Here is a 14,511-nt window from a genome sequence, read left to right on the forward strand (position 1 = left end):
ATGGCATACTGGTAGCCTCAAACACTGCTGTGCTTTGCCCCTGAACTAAGTGAAATTATACACTACATGCAAACCACACACTGTGCCTGTTCTTCAGGGAGACCACTTAACAGGTAATACAGAATTGAGTTATTTCTGATTGCCTGAAGTACAATGGAAGAGGTGAGTCAGTTACATGAAATGCGTGCTAGGATTGCAACTGGTTAAATAATTTTCAGAATAATTGTACCAATTTTGTTAATGTAGGACACAAAAGACTGGTATTGGGCCAGTTCCAATTATTTAGGCTTGGTGCCATGAATCAATATTGATGGAACGGAAAGCAATTTTTGACATTCTGTCTGAAAAATTTACTAACAGGTACTTGAGAGCTCTTGTGATTTCACTCTTGTCTGGACTGGAAAATAAGATGATGATTGAAAACATGTTAGCAAACTTAAAAAAACAAAAAACCAAAACCCACTCATCTAAAGGCACTAGTCTAAACATGATATTTGGGACTTTTCCCTAGATATATAGCTGGGTTTGCTTACACCAAATGTATTCTTACCAATTGCTTCATAATGTACTTGAAATAAGCAAAACAAGACAGCAAGTTACAGTGTCACACTGTTACTTAGTCCATCCCAATTTATCAAATATTTCAATAGAATAATATCCCTTTAAAGCCCTGTTCAAAGCCCTGACATTTACACAAAAAGAATTTCCCAGATTCATAAAGGAACCTAACATGCATCATTAATTATTCACAATTTTGACTGCATATATATTTTTTCAACCAAAAATGTATGTATACATGTATATATACATAATAGGATAGGTACATCGCGCAAATACAACTGAAAATAAATGTAGTAGTTTATAATGACATCTGTTCTAATAAATAATTCTGTAAATTCACCAGGTATATTTAAAAATAATACAGTCTTTGCTCTTTATAGGTTAGGAGTCTGAATAGCTTTATCATCTCACCTTCATTGTCGCAGTCTTGCAATGAAAGCCATATTTGATCTACCAGACCAACTCCTTTTACTTCACCATGAACTGGAATGGAATGCATTACCATTAATGCTATTGTCAAGGGTTTGGTTTGCAATTGCCAATTCTACTCTTTTCTTATATTTCTTCACAAATTGCTTTATTTTCAATCCTACTCTGCAGAAGAGAAAATATCCATTGTGCTACTTCTAGATTGTTCCCAGTTCACATTTTTCACAGTTAACAATCTGTACCATGAGGAGGGCTGTCACTATTAACTGATATTTTTTGGACTGGACTCTACAAGACACAGCTTGTACATGTGGTTTAGAGCTATAGAAATATGCATGGCTTAAAAATATTTACGAAAAAATTGTAGTATCATGCTTTATGATAAGCAGTGAGGAGATATTCTTCAGTCACTGGCCAAATTCTTCTTGGTGTACACCCTTGGCCTGCCAAGATGAACTTAATGTAGCCCTCACTGAAGTCAAGGGTCAATATTTAGTCATACTTCATGAAGCACTTTTTTTCTCAGGATTTATGGTTTTTGTCTGGGGCTTTTGCTTTTGTTGGATATCATATACAGACAAAACCCCAATTCATTAACAGCCAAGTCAGTAATTCACTGCATTAAAGAATCCTCAGAAGACCTAACATCAAAATACCTTGTTCAGCACCTGGCCCTACTCCTTACTCCCAGTACTGAAATTAACCTCTAGCCAACTTGCATGGCCCAAAGCTTCTGCAAGTTGCCATCCGTTGTGCCACAGACCTTGGTGCTCCCTCGCTGCTTCCTGTGAGGCAGGAGGTATCAATGTAGCAAAACAACAGGTTTCCACATCTTCTCCTGGTCTAGTCCAACATAGTTCAGCATGAGGCATCACAATAAACATAAACAAAAGACCTGCAAATTCTAGCCTCTCTGTCCTGAGTTTTCAGGTATCAGTGCTAAGTATTCTTTGCAACATGAAAAAATGAACTTCACATGCAAAGGCAATGGATCTGTGGCCAGCAGACCTGGACAGACATCACAAATTCAATGTAGGAACAGACGTCTAAAAATAAAAACCATATAAAAGCACACCCCAGCCAAATGGCAGGGCTCAACTTAAATCATCTGCTTAAATTATACTGTTTGAAAATTTGTGTAGCTGCACATTTATATATATATATACAAATTCCCTCCAACATATTTCACATGACTCACTGAACAGCTTTTTCCTTGGAAATTATATTAACATTAAGGTACTAGTCCCACACAAAAAAAGCAATAGAAATAGATTTTCTATTACTAGCATTTTATGAACAGCATAAAATCAATAGAATATATATAAAACTGATCTGAGCCATATTAATTGTGATGTCAGTAGAATGAGCAAAGTGAAGTGTGGACATTCTTTGACTGATTAGGGATTACGACCCACAGCAAATTTGGATCCATTGTGTTCAACAACCATTATTAACTGTGTTCATAGTATTCTACAATAAAGCTGACCTCCAGGAGCTCGCTCCTGAAATTATTATGGTAACTTCAAATCCTGTCATGACTTCAGACCTTTTCCCTGTCCAGATTTTCCTAAAAAGCAGGAGAAGGAAGAGATGATGCCTTTTTATAACAAATTTTATTTGTTATTTTTCAGGCAACATAAAAATTATACTGGAAAAACTTTTTTAGCTCCTACAAATACATCCAGCTCATTCTACTCAAGTTAACAGATCTTATATATCACTTTTAACTATAGAATTTACATTTCAAAAAGCTGACCCTGTTCAGCAATATGTTGTTTATGTGAAAACTGAAGAATTTAAGGAAGGACAGGCAGCCTTGTTTGCCTCCTGACAGAGCATCAAACCTGTATTTTAGTAGCCTATTCAGAAAGAAAATGCTTGGCTGAGAGAATACTCTAATAAGATTCCAAACAAAAGATATTAAGATACTAAAATATTCTGTATTTGTGAGTGACTACTTACAATATTTTTCAAAAAAGGAAAGCTATTTTACATGGACAAAGGTTTCCACCCCCATTAGAGAAACATTGTTTCCTTTCCTGCCATTAAAATACTGAATCTGGTACTCCACTTAGGATTTACAATATAACTTCAGGAAGTGAGGTTAGTTATTGAGTATGTAGCAAGTTTACTTAGTCTACACTGAACCAACTTCTAAATAAAGGAAAAAACTGTACCAAAAAATGTACCAAAAAAAGTACACAAAAAAATATTAATATTTTTTTAAATATACCTTTCACGTGCAGTTCTGGAAAACAAATTGCCAAAACACATTAAGAAGTATCACCCATGCAGTGGAAACATCCTTTCCCTCGCAAAGACAGAAACTTAATTTTCTCAAACTCAACTCTATTTTACAAATCTTGCAAAATCAAATATCCGAGATATGCTATACCACTGTTTCACAGCTTTCCTGCCCATAATGCAACCACAGCATTACTGGGGATAGGAAGGGAGGGGAAAAGCCCCTTTCATGACTGACAAGAAGCCATTCACAAGCACAGCACCCCTGTACTTGGATCAAGGCAGAGCCCTCTCCTGTAATAATATGGCTTTCTGTCTGAGCCTGACCATGCTAAGAGTTATTGATGACAACCTCGATTAAACTAGTAATTAAATCCTCCAAAACACTCTCATATGGTTGGGCAAGGGTTGTGAGAAGGACAGAGACCAAGCAGCAGTTGTGACCTTGAAAGAAAAGTATTGATCGGATTTCGCCTAGTGAAAGGAAGGAGGGGAAAGTGAAACCAACTATCCTGAATCATTAATAAGCTCCCACAGCATGCTCCTAACTCCAGTTTTTTACATATCCAAGTGGATCTTTCTTGAGCCTTCCTCAAAAACAGCACATTTACAAACTATTCATGAAAAGAAACTGCAAATTCATTCAAGACAACATGAAATACCTCTAGGCAATAACTAAAAAGGTGTCACTTTTTGTGTACTTTAGACAATGTAATATATAACATGTATGTTATGTATATTTTTAAGTATACAAACATATGTGTGTGTTTATGCATATTACGTTCATTACTGTGAGCAACTGAAAGATGCTATTGATTGCCTGTGCCACTACGTAGGCTTTCATTAGTACCCACTGATGCAGAATATGATTTTCCAGTCTTTGGATCTTTCTTAGGATTGAAAGGCCTTTGAGCAATACTTTCTACCAGGAATACCAGTTTGGCCCTAAAAAAGGAGTAATTTGTTTGTTTTTTTGTTTTTTTTTAAAAAAAAAGCTCTTCATAGAATGTAATGAAATAAAATTACGTGAAAAGTTACAATTTGTGTGACAGGAAAAATCCAAATAACTATGGTTTTGTATTGATTAGCACTAAAGCAATATAGAAGCATAAATGGGGAGCAGTATCTGCACAAAGGAGTGCTCAGTGCTGTCAAAGAGAGTGAGTTCACATGTGTAGGAAGCTGGCTATTTTCAAAATATCCATGTGATTAGCTTCCCTTTAATTGCCTATTTAATTACCAATATTTCCACTGTCTAGAGATGAGAAATATTCCTTAGGAATAACCTCTTTTTCAAGGACAATATGATAACATTGACAAAGGTGAGAATTACTACTCCTGGAATTAAACTCAGGTACCTTCTATAGTAATAGGATATAAAAAACCACTAGAGTAACAGTGCTGCTTCTCTACTTAATGATTACTGAATTAATGTCATAAAATAAAAGGCTAACCATTATTCTATACAAAATGTAGAGGTGACTAAAAATTCTATACTGCAAAATCACACTCAAAAAGGAGATTACCCCTTTTGCCCTAAACTCTGAAACGTAACAGTTCTGCTCACCATGGAAATTTACATTTTTGTATGCTAGTGAAAAACATCTAAAAAAGATTAAAAAATCATAGGTAAGGAACAAGCAAGCTAGGGAATGATAAGGACATTCATTTAAGTAAGAGGGAAAGAGATGAGCTGTGGATTACAGTGACAAACTACACATGAAGGACAATGTGCAAACCTACACTATAACAAAGCCAGAAACCAGTGCATCTTCAGTGTTAGTCCAAAACTGCAGTATGACCACGCAGTAAGTTTAGCAAGAATCTGGTGATGGACAGCTTTACATCAGGAATTACATGGTGCTATACAAGAAGAGAAGAATCATTCATAATGTTATTGTTCAGTTTCCATTTTCACTCTACCACCCTACCGATTGTCTGTTCCACAAGATACAGGTAATGAACAATGAGGTGTTTCAGTGCCATGGATTGGACAATATCTGAACACCATATTCAAGGGTCTGTAAGACCCATGAATTCATTCTTTCTGATAAAAACAGAAGAAGAATATTCCAAATCAAAAGACCATTACTAAATATTTTGTTCCCTTTACATTTCAAAGAGTTACAAACCTTCCCACTTTTGGTTACATAGTTGTGTTCAGTCCCATGGCTCTTCCATAGACTTTATACAAAATCAAGGAGGAACAAAATGCAGTGGAACATTCCTCTGTAAAAAACGTTCACAATCTATCTTGGCTATAACTACTAGAGCCACCTAACATTACAAAGGACCTGTAATGATTTTTTAAAAATGAGCTGCATACAATCCTATGCATTAGTCTGTAATTTACAGGCAAAGGGCAAATTCTCCTCTTCTATGCACGCGACAAATATAGTATCAGTGGAGTCTATCACAGTGCTTATTCTGCACTGACTGGTAGCTCCTGTTTCCATCAGTGGTGTTTCTGGTGCTGAAAAAGCAATAGGGTGCAGCAGCAAGGCTAGGGCAAAGAGGTTTGCTCTCACTGCTGGCTGAACCATCGCCACGACTGAACTAGGCATCCTTCTGATTTAACAGAGCTGATCCACAGTTCTTACCAGCTGCTTCTGTGTACACAATTATTTGCATGTGGTGGGTGGGAGAGGACTCATTTTTTTTGCATTCAATATTTTAATTCTACATATGGCACACACTGAAATTCACTGTATTCTGTGAAATATCCAGAGAATGTCTGGCTGCCGTTTGCATTTGTTACTGTATGCTTCGATGTGTTCACATCCAATCTTGTGACCACATGTGAACAGCACAGGTCAGATGAAGTAAACCTTTGCCAACGGAGGTGCCCTGGCTAGGGGCCAGGCTGAGTGCCGCTGTACAGAGCTTTGCAAAGTAAGCTTTCTCATCTTCCTACCTTTTTGATACTGTAGTGGCTGCAGCACGAAAAGCACATTTCTTGGCGCTGGCTGTCTGATTTTCAGTGTCACTGGTCTGGCCTTGGTTCATCCCAAGTTGAAGTTTTGTTTTCTTAAAAAGGTGTGCAGGAATTCATGACAGCAAAAGACAGGTGACTGCAGGACACTTTTACTAGCTAAGGTGCAGGACATCTCTCACAACAGAAGCACAGATTTCTTCCTCCAGTCCCATGACATTATTTTGAAATATACATACCTTCTGGCATCAAATTCCATACTAACAAACCAGCCTCACAACCATACAGTTCCACTAACTGCAAGAACTTGATTTCAGGTTGGCAGCAGTTAGAGAGAAGAGAAAAGCCAGCTTCCCAAACTTTCACTCTGCTCTTACAGAGCTCAGAGCAGCTCCTGGCCCCAGTCATGGTGACTGGACTAGGTCTGGCAACCTTTGCAAGATACCTGTAAAGGATTCATTCCCAGTACCGGCCTGACCTAGAACAAACTCTTACACTTGCTCTGGGACACATCATCTGGCCTTTCACTCACTTCATCGGAGTTCATCACAGCTGATACTCTCCACAGCTCTCAATCCTCCCCCCTCACTCTCTTTTCTCTTGCTTACATCAGATAGGGTTACCAATTCATTGCGGCCTTCATTCACTTTCCCACTCCTCTCCATGACATCAGGGGCTACCCTTTCAAAGCCAGGTTGGGACCTCCCCCACCCTTCCAGATGGACAAGAAATCACACTACCTCTGTTTCTGTCATTCTTCCAACTGACAGAAGTTAGTTCCACCTTCCTCATCATAATTAAATATTGCATCTTCAATCCCAGCAACTTCTCCACAACTTTGGACTCTGATCTTAATCCCCTCCCGCTCTTCTCTTTCTACTCAGAGTATAATAAATCCTTACAGTACAATACTGGAAAAGGGTGTGATTTTTGCCGTCTTTGGCTTGCTTTCCCCTAGCTATACGTCAATGTTTTCTTTAACTATACTACAACCTTTTCCTTTTTCCCCATCACAGTTTAAGAAACTCCCTACAAGCTCACCTCTTCTATCCTTCTCACTTGGACCCAAAAATCTCCCCTCCTAGTTTCCCCTTATCTCTTTTTTCACCCATCTTCACTCTTCTTTATCACTTCTCACTTAGCCCAACCTTCTCCTACAATGAAGGCAGGCTTTGATCTCGCCTTTTTTTTAAAAAAAAGTAATCCCACCTGTCTCTCAGACTATTACCTTTATTTCTCACTGAGCTCACTGAATGAATTGCAAGAGGTTCCCCCCTGGTCTTATTCTTGAACTATCAGCCCTCTGGCTATCATCTTCCTGGTCTGCATCCAAGACCTTGATCAGTGTAGACCTGACCCATGGCTGTATTTCCTTTTACGCTTACACAACATTCATCTTCTGTGCTACGAGTTTTGCATGACTCATCGTTTAGAGCTATTTGTTCAATCCAAACTGCCACACACTACGCTACTTTACAAAACGATCCTTGAATTCCTTACAGTCAGTCTCAGAAAGAAGAAAACATAATTTTCTTCACAAAGAGGCGGTCAAGGTGATTCTAGTACAAGGCATCTCCAACCATCTGTACTCCTGCTGAAGACAGATGAAAATCTACACAAAGAACTAGAAAACATTATTTTGCAGAAAAGGAACACCGAATCTGTTCAGTCTGGCAGCAGGAATCATGCAAAATCATGCAAAATTCACTTTTCTTATTTTTCCATCTTTAAAATTGTAGAGCTATTTTGCATGATTAACAACCCCTTTTAGTGAAATTAAACAACAGAAGTGTGTCAGAGCTAGAATCACATTTCAAAAGGTGAATCATAAGCAATGAAGCCATGAAGACATATTTGGTTTTTAAGTGACTAAACTATGATTATACTGGACAAATAAATATATTCAAACACCATAAAGTTCTGTTAAAAAAAGCAGAAAACTATTTTGAGTCACATTTAGGAAGGTACTTATCTGCCTATAGCTGACAGGCTACACACCAAACCAGGAACGTGTAAGAATACATGAACATGAACATGAATGTACATGAACTGCTCAGTCTGTGTAAAAAGGATTCATCAGTTCAGGCTACAACCTGTGTTCATACCTACCACTAGACACATGGAGTCTTCTTACTGGCATCAGCAAAACACTTTTTGTTGTACCTTTTGTGCTTTCCACATACACCAGCCAATGCAGTCAGGTACATCTGAAGTGCAGCTAAGGGCACCCTCTGAAATGGTTCCTTGAACTCCCTTTTCCATAACCTTTTTGTGGCTAAGACTCACCTAGGAGAATTGGTCCTGGTCCATATCTTGTCCAGAGCAGGTTCAGGAGAGGCCTTATTAGCTGGGGCTCTTTTCTATTACCTTTTTTTATGTCTTGCCATGTTGGCTGGAAGCAATGCTCTAGCAAAACACTGATATTTCATCCCCTATTTAAGAAGCTATTTAAGAAGCACTCTAAGATGCCTCCCTCATCCAGAGCCCAGTATGTTACAGTGCCAAGGTTAATGGAGGAGCTAAAGGCCAAGATTAAGTTCCACCTATTCTCTGGGAGGATTTAGTTTCCCATGTTACTATAAAGATACTTTCCTAGATGCACATGGAAGCTGACACAGCCAACCGCAGGACCTCTGCCTGCTGCACTTCTCTCCCCAAAGAAATGCTAATCCTCATCAATCTAAATGAGTCCATTTCCCACCTACACTCATTTACTGGCAGGGTAGTATAAAGGGGCCATTGTGTAAAAAAGAGTCAGGCTCACTGACCTTTTTTTTTTACGCAGGATGCCATCAGCATACCAACATCTTTAGATTCCAATAATCTATTCTATACAGCCCACTTCCTCCTCCCCCTTCCAAAATCTCCCCACTTAGCAAGGACACTACTTCAGTTTTAAACATTAACAAGACAGCTCTTTGACTAGGTAACAATAATAAACACTGAATTCTGAAGTCTCTGCTGTAGCCTAGGTTCTTCCTTTTTTTCCCCTGTCACAGCGAAGCAAAACAAACTAGTGACCAAGTTGTTAAACTGAAAGAAAACATTTTGATTAAAGCCTTTCCATAATATTGCTCACTGTCCTGAATGCATTTTCAGGATTGTAACAGAGGAGAAACATTACCAGTAGTCACCTGCAATGGAATGAGTTGGGAAAAAGACAGGGTATCTAACTAGCTAACTCTGCAGTATCTAATTAAAATTTAAGTAAACTTGGGAGTTAGGACAGCTAGAAGAGGCACGGGGAAACTCTCAGAAGCTCTATGCCATGTACTTAAGAGGCAAGTAATAAATGACAGGAATTAATTTAGTGTGCACAGAGTATGGGTGCTCAGTGGCAAACAGATCACTTTTCCAAGGCCAGCTGGTGTACACAACAGTGCACATGAACATCCTTTTTGTACAGGTAGGGGTCAGTCAGAACCGTGCTCAGGTTTATACAGTATGCAACCAAAGCACCTGTTTGTAGAAGCACAGCTTGTACTTAGCAAAAATGTTGTCCTGACTGCTGGGAGCAAGTCAAAGTTCACAAAAGTTACCATCACCACAGTACCTAAGCACTTAAATGCTAGGTGATGTTATTGTGATTAATAGTGAATGGTTATTGTGGCATCAACATTTTTCTACGTACACATATGGGTCACAGCCAATTGCATAACAACTGCAAACACACAGCAGGAATTCCTCTCCCTTTGGCACCACAAGGGTATGACTGTCAGTCCAGAGCTGCCACAGGCAACATCAGCACTGTGCTGGATTGCTGTCGTAGAAGGAAGGTACAGGAAAGCAGAATAAGACAGTCTCATCCTTCTCCCAGGAATATCAACTCCTCACAACTCAAATTTGGCACATTTGGGCCTGAACCATGGAACTGGACAGACGTTTCCAGTCTCTGCAGGAACACACAGACTCTGACCTAAACTCAGGAACCGCATGAACACACCAAAGGGAAAAGCAGGGGTTCAAACTATCCGTCTCTCTGTGGCCCCAGGACAGTATGGCCCAACAGCCTGAAAGCATAAACACTCCTCGGTTTCTCTGTTGGTTTGCTGTCATGCCCCTCTTGTGCATGTCGTATGGCCTGTAGCATATGCCATGTGCAAGACCCAGGTAGAGGCTGCTTTGCCAAGGAGTGAAAGAAGACTGTTTCCTCTGGTTCCTCTGCACTCACGCTAGATCATCTGGTGAACTGGTGAATTGCACTCCAAATCAACTGTAAGAAATTCCAAACTATTGCTTTGCTAAAACAAAGCCACGCGTACTTATTTTATACTCTCCTTTACCAAAGCAACAAGGTGCTTAAGAGACAGAGAGAAGGAAACTTTCTCTCCCTTGCCAGCCTTCCTGTGTGCAGCAGGCGTAGAACACAAGAACAGCCATGTCAGTCCAACCAAATGAACATCTATTGCCCTGCCTCTGACGGGCCAAAAGTATCTGCCTGAGGGATCATGTAAGCAGAGAGCAAGTGCATAGTCACACTTATCCAGAACACCTTTGCAGCTCAAAGATTTCATGTGCCAGAGCTGATGCCTTCATGCTTAATAGCTGTATCGCTCAAGCTCACAGCCTCTGGGCAGGGAACAGGCGCCGTGCCATTCACCTGGCTCTCAACCTGTACCCACAGGGCACCTGGGGTTTACTATGCCACTGGCACGTTGCACGACTTCTTCTGATGGCAGCAGGATAGCCTGCATTAATGTCTGCCTGGAGCAGGCAGGGAGAGGCCATTGCAAGAGCAGCTGCAATGCACAAGCTTCAAGCACCATGAGAAGCAGTTACAATACCTGCCTAGCTGGCAAGCTGGCACTCAGAAGCACAGCAAAAGAGAAATTCAGCAGGAGAGGCTATCTGCTGCTCTTCAGAGTGACTGAGGGCTGTGAGAGCTCATCGGAAACCTCCAAGAGGATGACAATGGGCAGAAATATTTACCTGGTGGTAGTCACAAATGCAGGATTTGACCGCTGGTTTTAATTTGACCCTCAAGCAGTTAAGGTGTGAGAGACATTCAACATATGAGCAACTGCATCAGAGCCAGGTGAAGACATAAAGCATGGGCTACTCGGTACATATCCCCACATGCCACAGGAAAAGGGAAGATAACAGTGCAGCTCTAGAGGTCATGGAAGGGAACACTACAAGGGCCTTCTCCAAAAAAATTAAGGGATGTCAGGAAAGTCCGGTTCAGACACTGTTGTGGAAAAAGGAACATTTCTATGAGGTACATTTCTGCTGCTGCCTGTTCCCACAAATTGCAGAAATGCAACTGTTTGAAAGGGCACAAACAGAGAGAGATTAGGCCACAAACCTTTCTTGGAAGCCCTTGGGTAACACACATGTCAGCCATGGCTACCAGCTCCTGTGCCTGAGCGCTCACAGGTGAAACAAAGGGTTATTGTAACTCAGATCACTGATTTTTAAGGGGTGTTTCTCTCGAAGTTTGAATTACTCACAATGTCTGCTGACCAGCTCCAAAGTTAAAATTTCTCCTACTTCACAAGGCTATACAGGGCATGTCTCCTTATTGGGGCTGGCCCTGTTGAATGTAGAGGCAAATCCATGAATCCACTCCTCACAAGGGTTAAAAATGAACCCTCCAGCTGCAGATGCTTCCCTGTACTCTCTGCAGGGGAGCTGTGGCAGTGCAGAGATTGTGCCCTGCTGTGCTGAACTGCCACGACTGTAGGCTATTTTCTTCCCTCCTGTTACTCCTTGAGGATGATGCATTTAAAATCCAAAATGGATCTGAGGGGAAAAGGTCTGAGTTCTCAGACCTGCTAGCTCTGCATTATCATACCATCAATGCTCAGGGCGGGCAAGAAGGAAAGGGGCTGGTAGAGGGAGGAGGACCACAGTCAGACTGGCTGGCCAAACTGCCAGGAAGAAGTGAAGCTTCACAACAAATACTTTGTCATCTATCAGGGACACATGAAGGACTTTTTAGAAATACTTCTCGCACTTTTGCATTACTCCACTTTGTTCTTCAGGGCATTCAGCTACACCGAGCAGCTGAAGAAACAGTGGCATTAACCTTTAACGCTAAGAGTAAAACTGACATAGAATAAATAATAGTTAGTAAATAGTTTGTCCATTTTATTCCATTATAAAGGACCCTGTTACATTACTCCCACTCTGCCACCTTTTTTAAGAAGCTCCAAAAAAACCAAACAGAACAAAACAGAAAGATTCCCAACCCCACTTTAATTTTTTTGGTTTTTTTGGATCGGAAAGAAATAAGACTATCTCATTTTGCTAGTTCTGTTTTCTCATTTGCATACCAGAAGTGCCATCAGTTGTTCTTGGTTTCTGGTATTGGCCAAGTGAACAGTGTTAAACGGGGCAAAACAAGTCAAAGGACAAAAAAGAGAGAATGAGAGACTCTTGTTTAAAAGGGCAATTCTGATTTTATATAGGATACAGAACAGGTGTTAGGAGAAAATGGGCTTTGCGGGCAGCAGAAAAAGCTACTTGGAAACAGAGAAGACCATTCCCATTTCACCTCATCACTCATTTATGGGGAAAAAAGGCATTATTTACAATGTTATTCTGATCCTTACACTGGATTATCACCCAGGCTGAGAACTGGATATAGCCCTAATACTTTAAGTAAATAAATGTGAAAGGCTAGAACAGTGGCCACTGTGAGGCAGAAAGGCACGCTTATATCGCACCAGTGAGGAAGCACTGGGAAGGTACAGTATCTCCAGGAAGAGAACAACTGAGAACAACTATGAGTCACTTGGAAAAGGTGTGTTCAGCTACCCATAAAGAAAAACACCTTGGGGAATTCACGGGCTGCAGTGGTCGGGCTGTGTCAACAGCCAATATACAAAGCTGCTACCAGGTTGTAGATATCCGGGGAGATGATAAACATGCATTGGGGCGTGTGTGTGAAAAAGAGATATAAAAAGGACCCATTCATTCAAATAAAACAATCTTACTTGAACTCTTTCCCAGAACCGAAACAAAACCTAAAGTGTTCCTTTTACTAGAAATTCAAGCAGCTTGGCTACCTTTTGTCTTAATTTTTCTTAACTCCTGTGAACTTTTGTACTTCCTCATTTCTTCCTAAACAGCAACAGCATTGCTACAACAATGGCTTTACAGCACTTCTTGTTCATTCTGAAAGAAGAAATGCCATGAACTCAGCAAAAAAAAAAATCTATTATTGATGCTTTTTCCAAATATTCAGATCCAAGGAGTGTAATGCCATGGGACTGCACAAACAAAACAAAGGCATCTTCAGATGCATTAAAGGAAGCTGTTGATAAAAGGCTACTCCTGTGTGCTTTTGCAAAATCTTTCTTTTGCAAGAAAGAACAAGCAGTTTGTCTGATTTGGGGAAAGTTCTAATAAGGACCAGAAAACTTTAAAAATCATATTCAGTCTCTGAGCAGTTTTTGTTTGTGGGGCTTTTTTAGACACACATGTTTGCCCAGAACCTACTTCAACGAGTCTTCATTTTTTGTGATTCCCTCCACGCTATTTTAAAAGACATGGCTTCACTGCAGGAAGCACGATGACAACAGCTGTGAGGAGAGCTACAGCACAGTCCTCTGTGCCAGCCAGGCTCTGAGACCATGGTGAATCTTCCCGTTGTGCAAAATTCACTACTGAATGCGTTTACAGGAACGAAACAAAAAAGGGCACTCCAACTGTACTAAGATCTCAGCATCTGCTAAGAAAATTGGTAAGTAGGTAACATGGCCAGGCATTTAAAAACAGAACTCTATGAAGCAGAGTAGTAATTGTATTATCTACTATTCAGGACAAGCACAGAGTTTGTCCCAAGCTCAGGAAAGTAGGAAAAAAAAAAAGTTTCAAACTTCAGAGCCATTGACAGAAACCAATGCAACTCGATCAGAGGACAAATCCTATATGAATCTTTGAAAGCTGAGGAACGCAAATGGAAGGAAACTCACATAAAATCTGACAGGTATTGTAAAAGGAGTGGAGCAAAGTCCTAAGCAACATACACTTGTAATCCTCAGTGGTGTTATTCAACTGAGACTCACACACCTGAGGCAAATAATTTCCCTGAAAAAGATGTTGCTGTCCTGTAAATAGCATGCGGTCTACTGTAACCTTTCAGTATTTCCCTGTCTTCACAATTAAGCCAGTATTTAAAGGCAACACAAAACAGCTCAGAAAGTGTCTTTGTCCACGTGCCACTTTATGTACCCCTTTTTTGTTCCTCTGCAGCGTGAGTCAACATGTTCAGTGACAGGACTAGGAGCAACAGGCACAAATTGAAATAGAGCAGATTTAATTTACACATAAGGAAAAAACATTGTACTGTACAGGTGGTTGAACACTGACACACCTTGCCCAGAAAGGTTGTGGAGTCT

At 40.2% G+C, this 14,511-nt stretch overlaps 1 protein-coding gene across 2 annotated transcripts in view; it reads right to left on the bottom strand.

The window, feature by feature from the left end:
- Positions 1-14,511, bottom strand: part of NTRK2 (neurotrophic receptor tyrosine kinase 2) — a 207,988-nt gene that overhangs the window by 123,941 nt on the left and 69,536 nt on the right. The window contains exon 12 of one of the 2 annotated variants that reach the window (XM_087741304.1): positions 973-1,044. The exons of the other annotated variant lie outside the window; for it this stretch is intronic. Within the exon in view, the coding sequence (XP_087597430.1) occupies positions 973-1,044 (72 nt within the window). The remainder of the gene's footprint in view (positions 1-972; positions 1,045-14,511) is intronic. 2 annotated transcript variants of the gene reach the window in all.

Source organism: Nipponia nippon, unplaced genomic scaffold (assembly GCF_047370975.1).
Source record: "Nipponia nippon isolate SJK-2023a ecotype South Korea unplaced genomic scaffold, ASM4737097v1 scaffold_8, whole genome shotgun sequence".
Lineage (NCBI taxonomy): Eukaryota > Metazoa > Chordata > Aves > Pelecaniformes > Threskiornithidae > Nipponia > Nipponia nippon.